At 46.0% G+C, this 21,107-nt stretch overlaps 1 protein-coding gene across 2 annotated transcripts in view; it reads right to left on the bottom strand.

Annotated features, from left to right (window-relative positions):
* Positions 1 to 21,107, bottom strand: part of LOC144755433 (mitogen-activated protein kinase 14) — a 519,324-nt gene that overhangs the window by 291,859 nt on the left and 206,358 nt on the right. For both annotated transcript variants that reach the window (XM_078644343.1, XM_078644344.1), the window contains exon 4: positions 17,298 to 17,409. In XM_078644343.1, the coding sequence (XP_078500469.1) occupies positions 17,298 to 17,409 (112 nt within the window). The remainder of the gene's footprint in view (positions 1 to 17,297; positions 17,410 to 21,107) is intronic.

The raw sequence follows: 21,107 nt of genomic DNA, 5'->3' as shown, positions 1-21,107 counted from the left end.
CTTTGTGTCGCCAGCCAAGCCTGTCGGGCTTCATCGAGCAGCACTGCAGCATACTGTTGGTGCGCCAGCGCCGACTGCCGCCTTGCCGGCCTTCCATCCTCCTCCCCTGCCCTGTGCTCTAAAGCCTCCGGCTCCGCCTCGCGCCGCACTAAGTCTCTGCGCTTCTCCCTACGCGCCGCCGCGCACCAAGAGACATCTACGCCTCGCAGCGTGGGTTTCATCGCCTCCCAAAGCATCGCCGGGACTCCACCGAACCCACGTTGGCAGTTAAGAAATGGTCAATTTCGCAGGTCATGTGGGCACGGTAGGTGTCCTGCAGCAACTGCCAGGGCAACAGACGTCACCGAAACGGCTGCCGGGTGCAGCCAGTACCAAGCACAACATACATCGGCGAATGGTCGGACAGCGCCCGTGGCAGGAACTCCGCGGTCAACACTCTATGCACCATCACTCTTGGAACAAATATATAGTCCAATCTAGAGAAGGAGTCCCGCGCTGTGGAAAGGTAGGTGAAGTCCCTAAGCGCCCCATGCTTGTATCGCCAAATGTCCACCCAATCGAGTCCCGTGACCAGTGCTCGCATCCTAGTGGCTGGTCCTTCCCTCCCCGCCGCCTCCTGGATGCTAGCAGCGCTGCGCCATCTATCACACGATACATCCATAACATCATTCCAGTCCCCTCCCACAATGGACAGAGCGGTAGGCATCTCAACCCAAAGGGACAGCAGCTTCTCTACTAGGGGCCACTGCAAAGGTGGCGGGGCGTACACGCTGCCAATAATTACTGTGTCTCCCCCAATCTCTCCCTGCACAAAAAGATATCTACCCTGCGCATCAGTCCATGTGCGTTTATGAATAAAAGGGACTCTACGATGTATGAGTACTGCCACCCCTCGGGATCCCCTTGTGAACCCCGAGTGGTATGCATGTGTAAATCCGTTACGCTGAAGACATAGCGCCTTAGTGCCAAGCAGATGTGTTTCTTGCAACAGGAGTATGTCCGTGCCCCTCCTCCTGGCCCATGTGAACACCGCCCCCCTCTTCACTTTGTCTAGCATCCCCCGGACATTCCAGCTCATGATCCGTGTCCCAGCAGGGCCTAGCCGCACTCCCTCACCATCAAGAGACATATGTACAGTATATCATGTACCGGCCCAGCCTTACCCGGGCAACATTGGAAATACAGAAAACAGTCAGTGGGCAGCAATTGCAGCGCGGATTCTCCCTCCCCCCCCCTCTGAAAGAAAAAACAACCCCCAACTCCCTCCCAACCTCCCCCACCCCGCACCTCCCAAACATGGAAGCACCTGTCGTGGTCGGAACATGGTCTCGGCCCCAACTGGGAGCCCAGTGCCACCCCCTCCAATGGATAACCTCACAACAGCCCATGTAAAACTAGACTGTCGCTCCCTCCCCAAACCAGACCAAGTGTGGCCACCAGCCTAGGCAGCATTGCCCCTGGTCATCTACATAGATGGTGTAAGTGAAACATGGATCAGTTCCCACTACAGTCAAGGCACATCTTCCTGGACTCCCGGCATATCCTCGTCTTGGCGGGAAGTCGACCCAGACTGCGAGCACGGCTCGAGCGCGACCTGCCCCTGCGCCGGCGCCGTCCCTCGAGGCCTCCTATGGCCGAGTAACTTGAGGAGGAGTCGGACTCACCGCCCTTAGTCGTGTTGGTCCAGACTCTTACTGTTTCATCCGTCCACTGAAACACTTCTTCAGGAATGGCAAAAAAGAATGTACGGGACTGGAAGATGACCCCCAGCCTCGCCGGGTAGAGCAATGCATATTGTATCTTCAGGCCCCTGAGACGAGCTTTGGCAGCGATAAAGGATTGGCGTTGTTGCTGAACTTGTTTGGTGTAGTCCGGAAAGATAAGAATATTCGCATTCTCGTATGTGAGTTTGCCCTGCAGTCGCGCCTGCTTCAGGATAGTGTCTCGGTCGGCATAGTTCAGGATTTTGGCGATCATGGGGCGCGGGCGCGCACCAGCCGGGGGTTTCTGCGTCAGCGCACGATGGGCCCTCTCTATCACGAAGCAGCGGGAGAGGACGTCAGGTGGAATCCAGCTCTCCAACCATTGCGCCAGGAAGCGCTCCGCATTACCCTTTTCACAGTCCTCGGGAAAACCTATGAAGCGAAGATTACTGCGCCGGGCGCGCCCCTCCGCTTCCTCTGCTCTCTGAACCAGGCCCCTCTGTGTTCTCTCCAAGGCCAAGACCTTCTTCTTCAGGGTTGAGACATCGTCCTCCACCTCCGATATGCGCGTCTCCGTGCCAGCAATCCGTTCCACAGCGTTACGCAGGTCCTGCCGAAGGAGCATGACATCGGAGCCCACTGTCCCAATCTTGGCATCTAGCGCGTCCCTGGACTGCGTGATCGCCGCCAAGAGCGCTGCATTGTCTGGGGCTGGTGGCTGCGTTCCCTTCGCGCCAGCCGCCTCCGTGAATTTATCAATTGACCCCTGCTTGCTTTGGCTCCCACTGCCTCCTCTCGTCATGCTGCCCTCGACGTGTGCGGCTGCCTACCGGCCCCCACGTGGCTAGCTCCCACTGCAGGCGAAGGCTCAAGAGGTCTGCCAACCGCCGGATGCCCGCACCAAGGGGGGCGCAACAGTTCACTATGGTGCCAGTCCCTACCAACCGCCGCGTTTCCCCTCGGCCAGGGCTCACTTATGCCGGACACTGCCCAATGTTCACGAGGGCCCCCTCAGCACCGCCAGCGCCCCAATGGATGCACGCCGGAGCCCGATGTGGCCCCCGAGCCTTGAGTCCCCAATCGCAGCCGCCCCACTGCTCGGCGCTGGGCCGCTCAATACGTCACACCGACCTGGGTAGCCGAAAGTGCCCCTCGTCTGACCAGCCGCACTCCTCTGCCGATCTGCGCGGCCGCCGCGAGCACTCAAAATGGCGGCCTCTCTCCTTTGGTCGTCGCAGGCTGTCTGCGGCCCAAGCTCCGGCACAGCTCGCCTCGTCTCCAGGTCCCACCGCAACACAGCCTCAGGACATGCGGTCTTCGGGGGGTCCAGAACCCCGGGTGGGCAATGGGCGCTCGCCGCTCCCACTCTCAATGCGGCCGCTCCAACTCGCCGGGCTGCACCAAAATTGAGGCCCCGGCTTCACAGGCCTCACCGGACCACTCCAACCGCGGCTCTTCGCCGGGACGCTCCCGGACCGCGGGAGCCGACACCGGCGCCACCTCTCGCCATCGGAGGGTGCCCTCGGGATCGGGCACCAACGCTGTAGCACTGGGAACCGCTACGATGACCAGGGACAGGATAAGTAGAAAGGATACTTGCTGGCTGGTCGGAGCTCACGCTCTACACGACCGCCATGCTCGCCGGCTAAAGCAAAGGAGCTCTTTCTTACAAGGGTAGCATGCTACACCGTGTAGGGTGTGTGGTTTTAATAAAGTTGTCTTTGTTCTGATCGTATGTAGGAAGTGATTCCATATCGTGTGTGATGACCACAGAGGTGCAGTAATTGTATTATGGCATACAGCAAATAGCAGTGTGATGGATGATGAAATACGAGACAGATGCACAGTTTTATGGTTTTCAGTATGCTGGTGGCTTTGAACAGGTCTACAGGTCGATGTTATGGTATTTGTTATGATATAGTCTACTTAGCTGACTACTGTACTGGGTTGTCCACTCTGAGATTTTGTCTATAGATGCAGTCCTGAGCTTGCATGGTTGAAGGGAGAAAGAAATGGAGAGATCTTTTGGGATGGGCATTTTTATTATCATTCCATATCCGAGTGACTTTATGAGATATATAGAAGCAGTCAGATTGTGATATTTAGGGCCTGCAGTGGTGATCTATATTAATGTTCTCTGAACTGTCCAGCAATGTGTAACAGATCTCTTAAATTATTCCATGCCTGTTCATTTGATGAGGTTTGGGTTTTTTGGCTGCTCAATCCTTATAGCAGATGTCTTATGTGAATTTAAGAAGTATAAGTTACAATTTGCTACTACGGATGTGTATTATAGTTTTAGTAGGACTATGAACAGTACCTGTTATATATGCAAGAACATAATTGTAAAATGTCACAGTGAGCCAAAGGTCAGCCCTTCTTAGCCTACATGCATATAGAAAGCAGTTGGCTGGTTTAGTTGGTTTAAATTTGGGGGTTGTAAGCCGAGGACTGCACTTGAGGGTGCAACTGTTTTCTGGGCTCTGTTGCCAGAGCATGGGTGATGCTGATTCCTATGAATTAACCAGCCTTTTAACTGTCTTCAGAATTTTGTATGCTCCTGGGTGTTTCTAATGTTAGGTGGTAGTGAGTTCCAAAGTTTGGTGGCTTGTACTGAGAAAGTAGTGACCCCTATGGTAAGGTGGTATGATAAGTGGTGCAAGCCTGGAACACAGTGTTCTGTTCGGTTTCTATTGCTTGAATTTAACTTGCAGCTGTAGCAGTCCTTTTCCTTGGGACACTATGTGGACAATGCAGAGTGCCTTGAACATTTCCCTTTTAATTGTAGGTAGCCAGTCGTGTGAATGCCGGATTGGAGTCATTCATTCTCTAGGGTGAAGAAGAAGAGTACTTGTGGAAGCATTTTGGATGAGTTACATTTTGTATATGATGAACGCAGGTGTGCCAAGGTATAGGCTGTTGGCATAGTCAAGCGTGGCAATTATGCCAAGGTATAGGCAGTTGGCATAGTCAAGCTCGGCGAGTGTGAGCATAGCTTGCAGTTTATGCAGGTATGGGAAGATGCAACAGGGTGTTTTCATTGTGTAGAAGGTACTCTTTGTGACATTATTAACATGCAGTATCAAGAATAGGTCTGAATCTATGGTTACTCCTAGATTTCTAACTGTTTTTGATGTTTTTGCCAGTGCTCGACAGTCCTTAGGCCTAATGTTGGTAGGCTAGCACTTTTACCATAATCTCTGTCTTTCCGATATGGAGCTTTAGACGGTTACTCAGAATCCATGTGTTTAAGGGACAGAGGCAGTCATCAAGCTGTAAAATATATAGATGTCTTCTGGGCTACCTATTTTAGCTGTAAGATGGGTTTCATCTGTATAGTTGTAACAGGTGAGGTTGTATGATTTAATCAGATTTGGTAAGGGTGTTGCGTAGATGTTGAATAATAAAGGGGATATGGTGTTGTGTGTGAAGAGGTGATGTGAAAGGTGGTAGACTACACTTGGATTTGGAGATAAGAAGCAATCCATTTTAGAGCATCTGTCCTCATTCCTTCTGGCATGCTCACCGTGCTCCACTGGAAGCTTCAGGCAATGAATCTTTCCTTTGGTGCCCCATAGTCACTTTGTGGTGGACACCATCTTGGGAAACATACAAGTGCTCAGGCAGGGAGGGGTATGAGCTTTCTATGCGAGACAGACCTCAAAATGTGCAACTTCTTGCTCACAAACACTAACCTCTCCCCTGATAGATATCCAGTTTTATATTCATCACCTCCATCCTCAGATATTTCACCTGGGCTGACAAGTGGACAATCAGAGCTTGTGGCCAACCAGATTGGCGGCCACCAGCTATTCCTCAAAGCTTTGATTTTGTTTTGGGGGCGAGAGGGAAGGACATTTAGGCCTTTTTCAAAATGGAAACAATTTATAATACATTGAAAGCCTGTGGCTAGGCCCAAGAAGCATTGACTTGCTTTTGAGGAAGCAGCAGTGACGACCCCTGAATATCGCTTAGTACTGTTAGTACAGTTAATTCTCTCCACTGCACTTTAATGTCTTGCAGATGTTGGGTAGCTTGGGATTTTCTTTCATTCCTCCAGACCAACACCTCAACATTAACACAAGCACAGTTCTAGTACAATTAAACAAGAGTGAAAAATCTAATTAATGACTCAAAGATATACACTTTAAGACGTTGCTCCACAGTGTCTCAATGCACTAGCCAATGCTAGTCTTTGTCCTTGCTTCTCAGGTCTCAAGTTGAATTACCTACATGGCGATTCCTGTGCCACTAATAGGAACAGGAATACAAAAGCGTCTCTAAATGAAGTTGTTACTTTAAGACTTTTATAATGGGACAAAGACCAAGAATCCCTTATCATGCACTGATCCCACCACCCAAAGGATCTACAACAATCTGTTCCAGAACAGTGTTCACGTGTTATTTTGCTAAGTCAGACTGATTTACTAAAAAAAGAGGAAAACTGGGAGGGCATTATGAGGGAGAAAATCAACAAAATCACAATGAAGATATTATTTTTCCACTATCATTCTAGCATTACAAGCTTTCCAACAGTTTGAGAAGCAACAGTGTCAAAAATGCTAGGTAGTACATGGAGCATATGCAAGAATAGGTTTCAAGTAAACATGCTGAAGCGAACTTCATAGCCAATAGTTGCATTTCTGTGAGATGATGAATCCAGCGAGTATTGAGTGCAAAATACCAAAGGGGTAGTTTAAGAAGCTGTAGAGCAAAATTCAACATTAAGTACATAACTCCAAAAAGCTACCAATTCAGCGTTAGCTTTGATAGAAGAGAATGAAAATTGGCAACAAAATCCCCCCCAGAAACAGAGAAAATCAGGCAAGTCAGGAGGGCTTATAAGGTGACACTTGATATAAGGAAGAGGGAAATTAAAGATGAGGCCTGGCCGCCAAACTCTGGGAAGCCAAGGCTTTTTGGGACATAATCAAACATCCTTATTTTTCTGATGAAAATCCCACGAAAATGATTTGCCACGTTTCCCCAGGAAAGTGACTGCCCCCCTTTTCCAGAGTTTTGGGGTAGTGACTTTTAATCCACCCTAGCCAGGCCCTCCCAATACTGCCTTACCTGGATCGCAGAGTTGCGCTACCCCTGAGATAGCTAGTACTCCCCTTTTGTTTACCACAGACATAAACGATGTATCCTCTGCTATTTTAAAGAGCATCCCCAGCAAGGCCCGTGGCCCAGGTGGGGTCCCTATAGAAACCTTCAGACACAACACAGACTTTTGGGCCCCGCTGTCGACAAATGTTTTCCATGCAAAACTCCAGAGTTTCCTGTAAAAAAAAACACTATTGTCCACATTTTTAAAAGGGTGACAGAGTATGGCCTTCATGCTGCTGCCCAATCTCGCTGTGGACTCCTCTGTCAAAATTCTCGGTAGAGTGATCTTCGAGAAGCTGGAGGCCTAGGCGGAAGACGGGGGTTTCCTCTGTGAGGTTCAGAATGGTCTCCGACTGGGTGTGGGCACGGTTGAGCAGTCCCTCAACCAAGGTCAAGTGAGGCTTTTTACATCTTGCCTTTGTGGACCTGTCTAGTGTGTTCGATCTCGTGGACAGGGGCAGGTTGGGGGAACTAATGCACCAAGCCGCGGTCAATACATGCCTGATTGAGCGCCTCAAGAGCCTGCATTGTGATACTCTAGCTCGGGTTCATTTTGGCACTGATGGGGAGTGTACATCCACCTCTAGAGTAGACAAGGGTGTTAGGCAGGGGGGCATTTTAGCCCCCTTCCTTTTTCTATTGTATATAAATTCCCTTGTTCTTACCCTTCAGTGTAAGGCAAAGGATTTGCCCAGGGTGGGGGATCAACCCGTGCCTATACTCCTCTACGCTGACGATGCTGTGCTACTGTCACGTACCGCCACTGAGCTACATCTCTTGCTAGATTCCTGTAATGACTTCATGATGAACCTAGAGCAAACGGTCAACCACAAGAACTCATGTATCATGGCCTTTGGTCCCAGAAATACTTGCTCACGCAGGTTTGTTCTGGTTAACATAGTTACCAGTGAAGTTCTAACTTTTAATTATTTAAGGATCTTACTGAATGCCAAATTTAAATGGGATAAACTTGTGGCACAGTTAGGGTTCAAAATGAACAGTGTGGCCAAGGCAACTTTTAGATTTGCCAGGAAACTCAAACAAAAACATATTGCGAAATCTCCATTTTAAAAGCTAAATGCCTCTCCTTGGGCACCTATGGAGCAGGCGTTTGGGGGAACATTAACTGCGCCGCCTGCAAGCAGCCAGAAACACATTTCTGCTAAGATTGTTGGCAGTACCTGAAAGTACCGCTAACACCATTAGCCGCCCTTTTACTAACTTCTCCTGCCTTGTTCTAACTAACTGTGTCAAACTAGATCACGGAAATGACATTGCTTGGCTAGCGTACATTTGTAAATCTTTCCAAGACATAGGCATTCCACATCTTTTTCATTCCCCCCCACCTCCCCAAAGATCAAAAGTAACACGAAGACCTTGATCCATTCCCTCTTTCATGCAAACAATCTAAAAGGGTCTGACAAGTTCGAGGCAATGCCTACTGCACGTCACTACTTGGAGATCTCTGCACCTGAGCAGGTTGAACCATATCTAGCCTGGATCCCTAACCAAGAGCACAGATTTTATTTAACACGCTTTAGATTGTATGTCGTGTATTTCATGGTTGGGCAGGTGGTTTTAATCTTTACTATGTTGTCCTTGTGACAATTCTAGCTACAATGCACTATGTACTTTCTGTAGGTTTTTATAGTCCCTAGAAATCAATTTCGCCGTCCTATTCTACGTTCTATTAAATGCAGATCAACTACCCAAAGCTTTAAACTCTTGCAGGGCCTAATGTCTGAAAATGTCTATCATTGGCTTTATTCGTTATTCCCTCAGGGATCCCTCAGGGTCTGCTGCTATTATATCAAATTGTAATATCTGATTTTCATAAAATATTAGGTTATGGGTGAATCGCTAGTCATGAATTGTTACTTTTGTATTTTATCTTGTTTGCATTATTATCATGTTTTTATTTGTTTGTGTATTGCTGCTGCTCTTTTATGGCTTTATTGGCCAAATAAAGTTTTTACTGACTGAGTGTAGTTTCAGGAGTGGTTGAACGCCCCTCATGTCATATGTTTTAAATATTCACAGCACCTACTATACATCTACTTATTTTTTGTTTTTTTACGCTGGGGTTAAAGCAGATGAAAAGATTAACAGACCTCAAGAAGGAAGTTTTTCTTTACAACTTGAAAGCTCGAGGATATCCAGGTTCTGTGAGTGTTGGTCAGCCGAGGAAATACAAGGCATTGACTCAAAACCCCAAAGAGATACAAGATTTATTTCTTGGTTAAACTGGAATTGCATTAAAAATGTACAAATAAAAGCAGGGCCAAGTCTCAATGCCGCTTTCTATTTATGGAAAAGTAAATATGGTTAATTTGAGGAGAGGGCTTGAATCAACTTGATACATCCTTCTGAAGTTAGAATGTTGTTCTTCATTTCCATATGTTAATGTCACAAGATGCCTTAGGCTTGAAAGGTTGGGCATTAGAGGCAAGGAGGAAGATGACATTACATCGGGGAGTAGAACCTCTAATTGGAGGATATAAATGTAGGAGGGTGTCAAAACAGCACAAATGTTTAAGTGAAAGATTTCTCTATGTATGTCACAAAAGACAGTGATAGGTGGGAGATCAAGTAGGCAAGAAATAACTATGACGCCATCATTATCAAATTCAAGGTATCATTAAAAGGTAAGCAATGCTGAAGCAGAAAACATCTTGTGACAAAACCAACATACTGAGCATTTTTACCGATAGTGTAGCCCTCCCTCACCAAGACTATATTTATTTACAAGACCAGGTGTGCATGTGCTAATTTTTCAGAAACCAGGCCTTCAACCTCAGCAATGACATGGAGTAATTGAAATGTATTCTCTCCGGCTGAGTTGGGAGATAAGGGGCATAAAAACGTTCTAGGATGTTAATATTGAGAACAAAACTAGGATAAAAATATAAATGATTCCCAGTCACAGAGTGGAAAGGAGCATCCTCTTCTAGTTATTGCACATGTTCACCATTTTGGAGTGTACTGAGAATCAGACTAGTTAATGAAATTTCACATGGGAATTTTCCTAGCCAAGCCATAAGGAAATCATCCCTAAGGGAAATCTCTACTGCTTCCAGGCAAGAAAGTAAACTAGAGGCAATCTGGATTTGCCTTTGTAGCAAACAGTCTGATCTGGATACACCCTGCTTGTTGAAGACAGAGTGAAGAACTGATCTTTTGTAACCTGCATGCTAAAACCTACTCATAGTATTGGGTTAGATACTGAGTGTTACCTCGCCAGGAAAGGAGCTGTTCTTAATCACCCAGTCCCTTAATTAAACCGCAAGTTGACACAGAAGGGAGATTTCGGTCCAAACTGGCAGTCAGCTGATTGGCATTGTTAGATGAGTAACGAATGAGAGAAAGGTTTGACTTTTGAGAAGATTCCCTCCTGAAGAGAGCTCAGAGAATTAAGAGAGTCAACAACTTTGCTCAAGATCAGGACTGCCTGTCACAAAATCACAGATGGAGTTGTATGGCGCCCAACTTCAAAACAAGCAAGCTGAATCACTTGAATGCCTGAGGCCATAAGGCTTAGATATCTCAAATAAATAGGCTAATGTCGGAGTTTGAATGACAACTGTTTTAGCGTTGCCATTTTACTGCCTCTCTCTCGCTCTTTGGTGGAGGCTGTACCATTCCCAAGAAATTACTGACCAAAGCCCCCATAGACTGCAATCCTTGAGAAAGGACTAATAGAAACTTCTTGATGTTTATGGGGAAACCTTTATTGCGCAACACAGTTTTTGTAGAGGCTGTTCACTTATCCTGGAGGGAGAGGTGTAGGTGAACTCCTTGCTGGTGAAGAGAGACCACTACAAAAAGCACCTTTGTGCGCATCTCTAGAACCACACATGACGAAAAGTGAAATCAGAAATGATATCAATGACCACCTGTGACAAAAATATTTCATTGGTGATGTCCTTTCTGGATGTGGACATGACTGCATATTGGAAGCCTACAGATACTAGCAAATACTATTGCTAGAATCTCCCAAGAAACCGCCCCAGAATTACCTTGTGGAATGCATCTAGAAGCACTTGGTTTAGGTTGTATAGGACTATGCTAGGCCTGATGTTCCGGTCTTTCTGTGAATAACAAATTAACTGGAGTAAAACTACAAGTTCTGATCTAAAGCCAATCAAATTGCAAATAAAAGCATAACTTTCTCAATCTCCTTCCATTGCTCTGGTGAGGCGGTCTGAACATTTGATGAAAGGCAAGATTATTGGACTGTGGTTCAGAGGAAGATTTTGCAATATCCATAGATTCCAATGGATTTGAATACTGGAAGACCACTGGGTTTCCAAAAATTACAGTTAACATTGCTGTGGAGATATTCATAAGATAATAATTCCTTAGAAAGAGATGAGCAGATCTGTGGGGTGAAATTGGAGTTCCCCCAGAAGATACCCTACTAGTGAAAGATTGATATAAACTATTCAAGCCTGTCGGGCATTACAGGTTTTGAAAGCCTGTGAATGCTGATCTACATATTTCTGTTGGTTCCATCATATTGATCATCGGAATTTGACTGACCCTACTCAGTGTTGAAATGCACAAGGATCTAATCAGAAGAAGGCATGAATAATCATTTGCCTTAAGAATGTAAATATAGGACCTTAAGCTGAATGACCAAGAGAAGACAAGTAAAGACATGCATGTTTGTGCAAAAAGTAAAAAACATTGATAGCTCTAAGGTAGCTCTACCTGTGGTGTTTACTATGCCTGTGTTAATCTGTAGCTGCAGTAAAGCAAATGGGTGGGCTTTTGCAGACCGAACAGAATGTTGTAGAAATCCTTCAAACCTTCAAATGTGGTTACAGTTTTGAATGCTGCAAGAGTAGATCACTCTGTCAGAATGCATCTGCCTCACGGAAAGAAGCAAATTTGGTTAGCCTTTCCTAGAATCTACTAGAGCTTTGTTCTTTGCCCAAATCTGGGAAGAGGAGGACCTGGATCATTAACTCATGCCTAATCCTGTTGTGATAGCTACCAACTGAGGCAAAGGGGTTTCTTATCACTACAAGGGGGTGTATTTTAAAGTACAATATTTAATGTCCAATGGTTTCAGATATGTTGGTTCTTAATAAAGTTCATATTGAAGTTAACTGTTGAGTTATCAGACTATTTCAATGCTAATCCAAAACATCTTAACAAGAATCTGAAGAAGACCGCTTGGAAAAGAGTACTGAAGCAACTGCCGTATATGGTGAGACCACCTCCGCCTATAATACAGTATGAGACCATCATGGCTGGTCACCGTTGATCATCCCTACTCCCATTCACCTCTGGTCCAGGATATTATTGGCTGACCCAGTCACCCTTTGTACAGGGCACTGACACTCCGGATGTTATCTGTTCTGTGTGACGAGAATCCTGCCACACAACACTGTAGCGGACAAAACCGTGCTGCCCAGTTGTTCCCCATCTGCATCACCCCCCACCCATCAACACTTCTCTCAATCCTGTCACCAGGCAGGCACCTCCAATGCTGTGACTGTATACTCCAGCTGAGTGGTAGTCTACAGCAGTATACAACAACTCACTGCAGGATTCAGGGATCCCAGGATTCGAGGGGCTACCACAGGATTCGAGGGGCTACCACAGGATTCAAGGATCCCCCAGTCATCAAGAGCCACACCCATGGTGTGGCCAGGTGATGGGAGGAAACCTCTGCTTGTCCCCTGCTTTTACCTGGGTACCTATGTTTGAGCTCAACTCTTCACCTGTGTTTCCTGGCAAGTTTCCAGAAGATATCCCACCCAAAACGAATGCAGGCAGTCAAGATCATCCTCCAGCTAGAACTTGGGGTCAACATTTTAGACATATTTTGTTTTCAGTGCTTCTTAAAATTCCTTCTGCAGCATCACGTCAAAGGCTTTCCTTGCATCTTTGGAATCATTGGACTCATCCTAGGGTCCTTAAGTCAGTGATAGCTAGGGAGAGTTTAATATTACTTGCTCGAATTCCTTTTGGGTCTCTGCACTACCCCCTGCACCTACGAACTGGGAACCTGCCACACCCTCAAGGTTTTGTCTCTTGGGCCTCTGCAATGTTGTTATTTGCAAATCCTGATTAAATATTTGCTTCTTATCAGTGTCTCAAGTTGCAAAGCATTGTTAACGGCTACAGGGCACTGGAACATGACCAGTCTCATAATGATTGCTTTGTCTCTAACAAGATAAAGGTACTGTAGCATTGATATGCTGAATGTTTACCATCATTCAACAGTTTATCATTGTACAGTAATTACTAGACTAAAGCTTGTGTGTCCTATTCATGCACAATCCATGCACATGAAAAAATGGCATGCACTTTAATTTGACGTTCGAGCAGAGAGTGCCTACTTGTGTTCTGTCTAGTATAAAGAAAGCAGTCACTCTAGACAGTCTGCAGAAAATCCAAAAGAATTTCTATTTGACAAGGCGAGCTGTGCAACTGCAAATAGACTTCTTGTGCATTCTCTCATATCAAATACCTCCTTTTCACCATCCGCATCAAATGCAGCCTTGGACATTTTCAGAACTGTTGAAGGGAAGGAGAATAGGGTTAGCATATAGAGCAAAAGTACTTTTGTAGTTGCAAACCCAGTGGTTTTGCAAACTGCAGGGTTTGCAACTACAAAAGGGCTTTGTAGATCTGTCCCTTAGTCTCTTAGCTCGTGTGAGGTTTGATCCTTTAGTCAGCTTGAAGCACCAACTCCACTCCTGGCAATACAAGGGGAAACAGAGTAATACTGGATATTGTTCCAGGAGGGGTAACAAAAGACCTGTCTTGTGTTGTTTTACACCTTCAACAGTAAAGTCTAGAGATTTGAACATTTGTTCAAAATTATAGGCTGAGCAGGCGAACGAGTGATAAAACAATACTCATGCTACGCTACTTTCACATGTGAAAAAGGCAGGTCATGGTAGCATTTGGGAACTCTTTTTTATATTCATACTTCTTTTCTGTCATCTCTTTTCCCCCTTAATGTGCACAAAAGAAAAATATCCAAAGGGGTTTGCCCAAAATTAAACTCTGAAAACGTTCAAGCTCTTACCACTATCACTTGATGATGCAATTCAGAAGGTAGCAACTACAGACCTGAATTTCTTCAGGCTGTTTGATGCAAAACCCACCTCGACAATGGAGAGGGAGAAGCTCAACTAGAACTGACAGGGATGAGGGATGGGACCTGTTGGACCTGGCCCTTTTGCCAGGTTCACCCCGAGACTTTTTGCTTTTTCCTAGCCTGTTTCTGGAACCTGGTGGTAGTGATTTTAGGCCTCTGCGCACTTTTTCACTGTGGTACAGTGTAAAGTGCGTGTGCTCTCTGTGTATGTGTGGCGAGTGACCTGCCCTCCCATAGGAATGAATGGGGAATATGTATGCCCATGGTAGTTCCTGATGTGTGGGGAGTGCAGGGTCGAGTTTGATATGTGCGAACTCGTGAGATTGAATGCTGCGAAATGGTGTATGCGGCATGATTGTGTCTAGTCTAGAAGTGCCACTTTGAGAAGTTGGCATATTTGTGTAGTTTGTGCCTGGCGTGTGATTGGCTGGTGAGCCTGGCCCAGAGTGCCTGGGCCTGCTTGTGGATTGACAGTCTGGTTTGAGTGTGACAGTGGCTGCAGAGCCCCCAGCAGGTTGTCTGAGTCAGCCCGTGGATGAAAGGCAGCATCTGCTGCCAAGGAAGTGGGTGGAGATAGCACCTGAGGGTGAATGAGGCTGTGCCTGCCTGCCACAATGCTGGCTCCACCTCCCCGCGGGGCGACTGTCACCTCTGTCCCTGATACTGACAGGACTTCCCTATAACCAGTTCTAGCTGGTTCTCACACTGCCTGCACAAAGACTTCAAAGACTTTTCTGTGTATAAGAAGGGGCTGTGTCCCCTTCCAAAAGGTTCTTGTTTCTAACTTGAATCTGCCAGGGGCATGCTGCTGCTTGGGCTCGGGGAATCCCTGGGCCCTGCCCAGCCCCTGGACACCTGATGGACTTTTCCTGCTGGGGGGCTATGCTGCTCCCTCTCTTACTCCTGGACGGCTGAGGTCCTGGACTGCTGAAGGACTTTTTACTTGCTTTATTATTGCCTTTAGCGCTGGGAGCGCTTTATCCCTGCACTAAGCGCCTGAGAGCGCTTTAATTTCCACTGGGACGTTGTTGGTCCTCTAGCGCTTGGTAGCGCTTTTATTTTTGTTTATTTAGTTCATTTACGGGTGCCACCCCGTTTTTATTTAATTATTTGGAGCCGGAGCCCACCCGGCATTTGATTCCCATTCACCGCCGCTGCCCGGGGCTTGAAATCGCCGAGAACCGAAGGAGCGGAGCCCTGATTGGTCAGAGCGACGAGCCCCCCTCAGCAAATGCCGCGCTGTGATTGGCGGGCCGCGGGAGGCTCGCCCTGAAGGACGCGCTGTGGTTGGTGCAGCGCGCACCGACTAGCCGCGCTGGGATTGGCCAGCGCCCGGTGAGGGAGGAAGAAGATGGCGGCCATTGCGGGGCTCCCGTGACCGAGAGGGAGCCCCGAGAGAAGGAGCGTGGCCGGCTGCTGGGGCTCCCGTGTGCTGAGGGAGCCCCGAGTGAGGAGAGCCGCCGCTCACCAGTAAACCGATGAGTGGGGCAGAGGAAAGGGAGGGGCGCCGGGACACATTGTCGGTGTCCGCCCCCCCCCCCCGGTAGCGCGAGCTCGCGCTCATGGTCAGTGGGAAGCCATGAGGGCTTCAAGGGCGGCCCCGGTTGGCAGTGGGTCGCCCCAACGTGTGTAGAGCCCTGAGAGGCTCCGGCCCGCATTTTTCAGTGAGACCGAGCCCAGCGAGGCTCGAGGGCCCTTTTGTGTTTAGAGCCACGGAGGCTCTAGGGGGCACCGTTGTTTTGAGAACCTGAGGGCTCCATGGAGCCTATTTTGTTTAAGAGCCTGTGTGGCTCCAAGGGCGTAGTTCAGAGCCTGTGTGGCTCCAGCAGTGGCGCATTTGCGCCTAAGGGTCAGTCAATGTGGGCCCTGGCGCAGGTTTGAAGTTCCCCAGCTGCCCAGTAATTAGTGGGCAGCTGCACCGTTTAGGTTTTGGGATGTCCTCAGGTGCACAGCAAGTAGTGGGCACCTGCTACATTTAGGTTTTGCGCCAGTGGCGCACCCCTGACTGGCGCTGCATGGTAGCGCGCCCTGACATTCTGGACACAGGGCTCTTTTAGTCCCTTTATTGGGTGGGGGCTGGTATGTAAGTTTTGCGCAATGTGGTTACCTGCTATGTTTAGGATGGTAATTGTCTACTGTGTGTTTTTGCGCTATTGATTTGGGTTGGGGCACCTCTGAATGTTTTTAATGCATTATGTGTCTTCCTTGATTTTACACCTCTGAATGTTTTTATGCATCATGTGTCTTTCTTTCCCTGCGCTGCACCTCTGAATGTTTTAGGCATCATGTGTCTTCTTGCGCTGTACCTCTGAATGTATTTTATTGCATCATGTGCTTTGTTCTGAACACCGCTGAATGTTTTTAGGCATCATGTGTTTTCCTTTTCTACTCCTCTGAATGTGTTTCATGCATCATGGGTAATGTGTTCTTGTTTATACCCCTAAATGTATTTTATTCTTAGGTGGTTGTTCTTTTTAATACAGGTGGTCCTAGTAAGGTTCTGGTCCCCTGCGTGACATTCTCCTAAGGTGTTTAGGGTTGCGTAGGTGGTACTTACCTGTTCCCAGTACTTACTGGATGTGATTTACAACTTATTTTGTGCTATACTTATTCTGAGTTCTAAAGTGTTATTTCTAAAAGTGTTGATTATGACAGTGGCCCATGTGGCCCTGTCCTATAAATAATCCCTTATGAATGTTGCCCGTGCCAGTTGGCACAATGTACATGTGTGATTTTTATCTGATGTGGTTTTGACAATACAAAAGTTATTTTCATATAACTTTGTATGGAGTTCCTTTTGTGGTGTGTCTAGGATGTTGTTGCTGTTGTGCGCTGGCGCAAATGCTTTCCAAATTGCCTCCGAGTTTAGCCTCACTGCTCGTGCCAAGCTACCAAGGGGGTGAGCAGGGGTTATGTTGGCGTGTGACTGCTACCTACATCATGGATTTTCACCTACACTTTGCATGGATTCAAGCCCACTTTCAAAGGCAAACGAAGTTTAATAAATAGAAATTGGAAAAAAATATTAAAAAAGTGAATCATCAGGAGTAGTTAAAAAAAAAAAGAGTTGGTGTTTGGTAACACATGGTTAAAGGGTATTTTAGAAGGAGCGAATACTTGTACTGGTATGAACTGCAAACAACTTAAGGTAACGGTCTCTTTTGGGGAAGCTTTTTATGAAAAAGCGAACCCCTGAATGCCTGATTATTAATAGGTACCTATTACAAGCACATATGAAGGCCAACTATATCTCAGACCCGGACCACACAAAACGGAACCATCCAACGTAACAAAGGTATCAGGGACATACATAAACCAATATATATTACAGTGGAGATTATGCATGAGTAACAATTCACCTGTCATACCTTTAAGCCCCTAAGGATCTGGTAGATAAGGAACTGCACATGGTCATCTGTCAACTTCTGACATTTCACAATGTTGTTGAGATCAGCGCCCATAAGATGTGTTACCAGATACCTGAAACCATAGGAAATTATTAAGTTATGTAAGGGCATGTGGAATGTGTAATACACAATGCTACTGCCTTTGCCTCTTAGTGATAAGGCATGTATGTTTTATCATGGTTATTTGCTCACTGATTCCTTTCACCAATGTACTTATTGCCCCCCCCCCATGTCTGCATGTGTGTGCACTTGTCACCATTACCCCATATTCAGCCTATGTTGAATAAGCCACCCAAACTGGTGTATGAACACATCCACCAACAAAGATTTGCTTCTTGGGCCTTTTGAATACCCTCGGGAACGTGACTGTATTCCTATAATGAGAAATATACAGTGAGCAGTTGAGATCCAATTGTGTAATCAATGTTGTATACAAATTGAATATTTTGAATTTTGTAAGCATTGTATTACGCCATATACAATTTATAGTTTTGGGCCAGCGTCCCCTTAGCACAAGATTGGACAAAGTTTCATTATGATTTACATGTTCTGCCTCTGCAACTCAAAGAGTCCACTGTTGTGCACCATACATTAGTAAACCTTGGAGGGAGTAAGGTGCAAACATATTTGTACATTTTGCTTGGCATTTCTCTTGCCTAAATAATCTTACAGGGAACAGAACAAATGAATATATCAATTACTTTCCACATGCATACAAAAGTGAAAGTGCACAAGCAAATTTAACCAGTGACTGTAAAACTATGAAACACCCAAACAAACCTCATTCCAAACCGCTTCCCTTCACGTAATCTTTGGCTTGTTTCATATCGGCAGTTTTATAGCAGTGCAGCAGGTTCTCTGTAGGTCTCAGCCATCAGACAGCTTTTAGCTGCTTGCTGTAGAAGACCTATTGCAGACAATTTTTATACTTAGAGACGGCATGGGTCAGCCTACTACTCACCACTGTTGCCTTTATTGCCAATCTCATATACCTGCACATTACTTAATGGCTTTCCTTAATCTTCTTTTGTTTGTACCTCATGTGGAGTACAGCTTCTTTACCTTTCTTTGGATTGGAAGACTTGTATCCTACTGCAGCACCACACTAAAGAATTACCTTTTTGTACTCCATGGGAGTGCATTTGTTTTCTTGCAGTCTTCCCCCAAACAATTTTTCCCTCCGGAGTTTTATTTAGCGCAAACTTGACCCAAAGGTATCGAGTATCAGAGCGCTTTACATGAGCACCAGTTACTTACACAGAACACATTTATTTTGTGTTTTGTTCGGCACAGTGAGATTAAGAGATTTAGGGCCAGATGTAGGTAGCCCAATACCGGTCGGTAACAGCCGAAAATACCGAATTTCGGCAGTTACCGACCGGTATTGGGCATTTGAGATGTAGGGGCCAAATTTTAGGATTCGGAAATTGACCGAATCGGTAATTTAAGGAATCAGTAAATTACCGATTCCTTAAAATACCCATTCGGTAAATTACTGAATCCTTAACCACATCCATGCAGGTGACGGAACCACTCCCTCACAGCCTGGCCGCCGGGCCTGCGCGGCATCAATTTCGCGCCTGCGCGGCGCATTCTATTAAGTGGGCGGGCCATGACGGAACCACTCCGTCACAAGCACAGAGCACCCGGAATTACCGCCGCGGCCAAGGGGTTAATGTAGGGAGCACTCAAGTGAGTGCATTTCTGAGTTAAGGATTCGGTATTTACCACCAACTAAAAGTTGGTGGTAAATATCGAAAACCTTTGAAAAAGCAAATTTGTGCTTTTCCAAAAGTGCCATGGGGCAGACATACAGGGCATGTATGTGTGCTACATGTGCACCCATGCAGGGGTGCAACAGGGTGTCAATGTGACACCCTGCCACCCTTGTAAATCTACCCCCTATTTCCCGTTCATTTCTATGGGCCTGAATGAATGGGAATTACCGAATCGGTAATTACCGAATTTTACCGATTCGGAAAAATATCCGAATCAATACCTACATACCATTTACCGATTCTGAAATACCGAATCGGTAAAATTCGGTATTTTAGAATCGGTAAATAGTATTTACCTACATATTGCCCTTTGTGATTTGCCCAGAATCACAGGATTTTGAGAGTCATTGCCGTGACTCAAACCCAGTTCCCCAGATTTGAGATCGACCACCCTAGCCGTTTGGCTACATCCTCACCTCGGTTGCAGCTTTTATCTCACATTCAATGTCCACCCCAGAGCTTGTGCATTGCTCCTCATGTCCAGCTTTGCCTTTTTTTTTTTTAGCATCTCCATTGCTACTTACATCACTCTCCAGAATGTAGTTCCCCATCGCCCTCTCCATAGTTGCCTCACCCCGTTACAACCTTGGAATTTACACCTTGGAGTTTTTTTTTTTGTATCTGGCAGTGGCAATCATGGGGACGCCTGCGTCATCATGCTGGTGTCGCAGTAGGAGAATTACACATATGTGCCCTTACATGGTGACGCAATCGTGCAGAACAACATTGGCAAAGCCAAAAGGTCTTGCAACACTTCTGAAACGTGATTAGACCCACTGGCTTGGCCAATTAATGTTGGATATGTCTGTGGCTAAAGTGTATTGACAACTGTTAAAGTCACAAAGATTGATTATTAAGTCATTCTCTCACGTCTTTCATGATAATCCTTGGCTATTGAAACAAACTAGCTTTCATTTCGCAGTAAATATCTGATAGGGATATAGCACACAAGGCAAGTTGAAGTCTCTATAAATGGAAGTTAAATTAATCCCAGGTTTTGAACATTATCTAAAGGTCATTTATTAAAATGATCGTGGATACTCACATTGTAGCTGCCTGTTTACAAGGCATGTTGGGAAACATTTATGCAGTTCAAATGTTATATACTTGCACCTTTTAGGCTTTTTGAGGTAATGAACACTTCTTAGCTCTAGCTTCACAGCACAGCTGTTGCCTAACCTTAAGTGATCAACAGAAAACATCTTTAAGAAACACTACTAAGCGAGAGGCTTTGGCTCCTCCCATGTTGAGAATTCCGTCTACTATATATGATTGTGTAGAAGTTGTGTGCTTCTGATTAAAAAGATTGCTTATATTGAACAGACTATGCTCAAAACTGTTGATGAAAAGCCAATAATCAAGGCTCAAGACCAAATTCATTCACTTGAAAAATATTTGTCAGATGCTATAGTAGGATCTGTTTATTATAAATAAAATAACAAAGGTGGTAGGCCTGAATTATTCATTGTGCTAATATAATAGACCTCAATGGATTGATTATTATACTTTGATAAAGCCTGTAGACAAGTACTTTCTGACATGGATTCCCACAAATTATAGTAGTATGTAGGGGTTTTGGTTACCCCCCGCCCCCTTCATGTTTTTGTGTATGTGTTTTTTTGGGAGTGAGTGGGTGCGATTTCACTGTTTTTTAGACCCAACTTGAAAGTGCAGCTATGTGACCACCAAAAGAGATCTGTAGAAAATTGTACTAAGACAGGTACTATGACTCAGCCCCCGCACATTGATCCTCTCTACAAGTATTTAATTGAAAAACAGTTGTGTTAGGTCTGCCTAAGTAGTTCTATTGCCCATAAATGGCCGGGGCATTGGTAATGCAGACCTGAGGTCAAGTACAATAGGAAGGCGCTTTACATGGTGACATGCAATCACCCTGCCTGCTAATATAGTATAAAGGGGTTTAACATTGTGCACTCGGACAAATATTATAGGAAGCTTTTTTGTACATTTAACTGCTTGCCAAAAACAAAAC

The sequence above is a fragment of the Lissotriton helveticus genome, chromosome 5_1 (genome assembly GCF_964261635.1).
Source record: "Lissotriton helveticus chromosome 5_1, aLisHel1.1, whole genome shotgun sequence".
Taxonomy (NCBI): Eukaryota; Metazoa; Chordata; class Amphibia; order Caudata; family Salamandridae; genus Lissotriton; species Lissotriton helveticus.
This window is presented reverse-complemented; position numbering and strand designations above follow the sequence as displayed.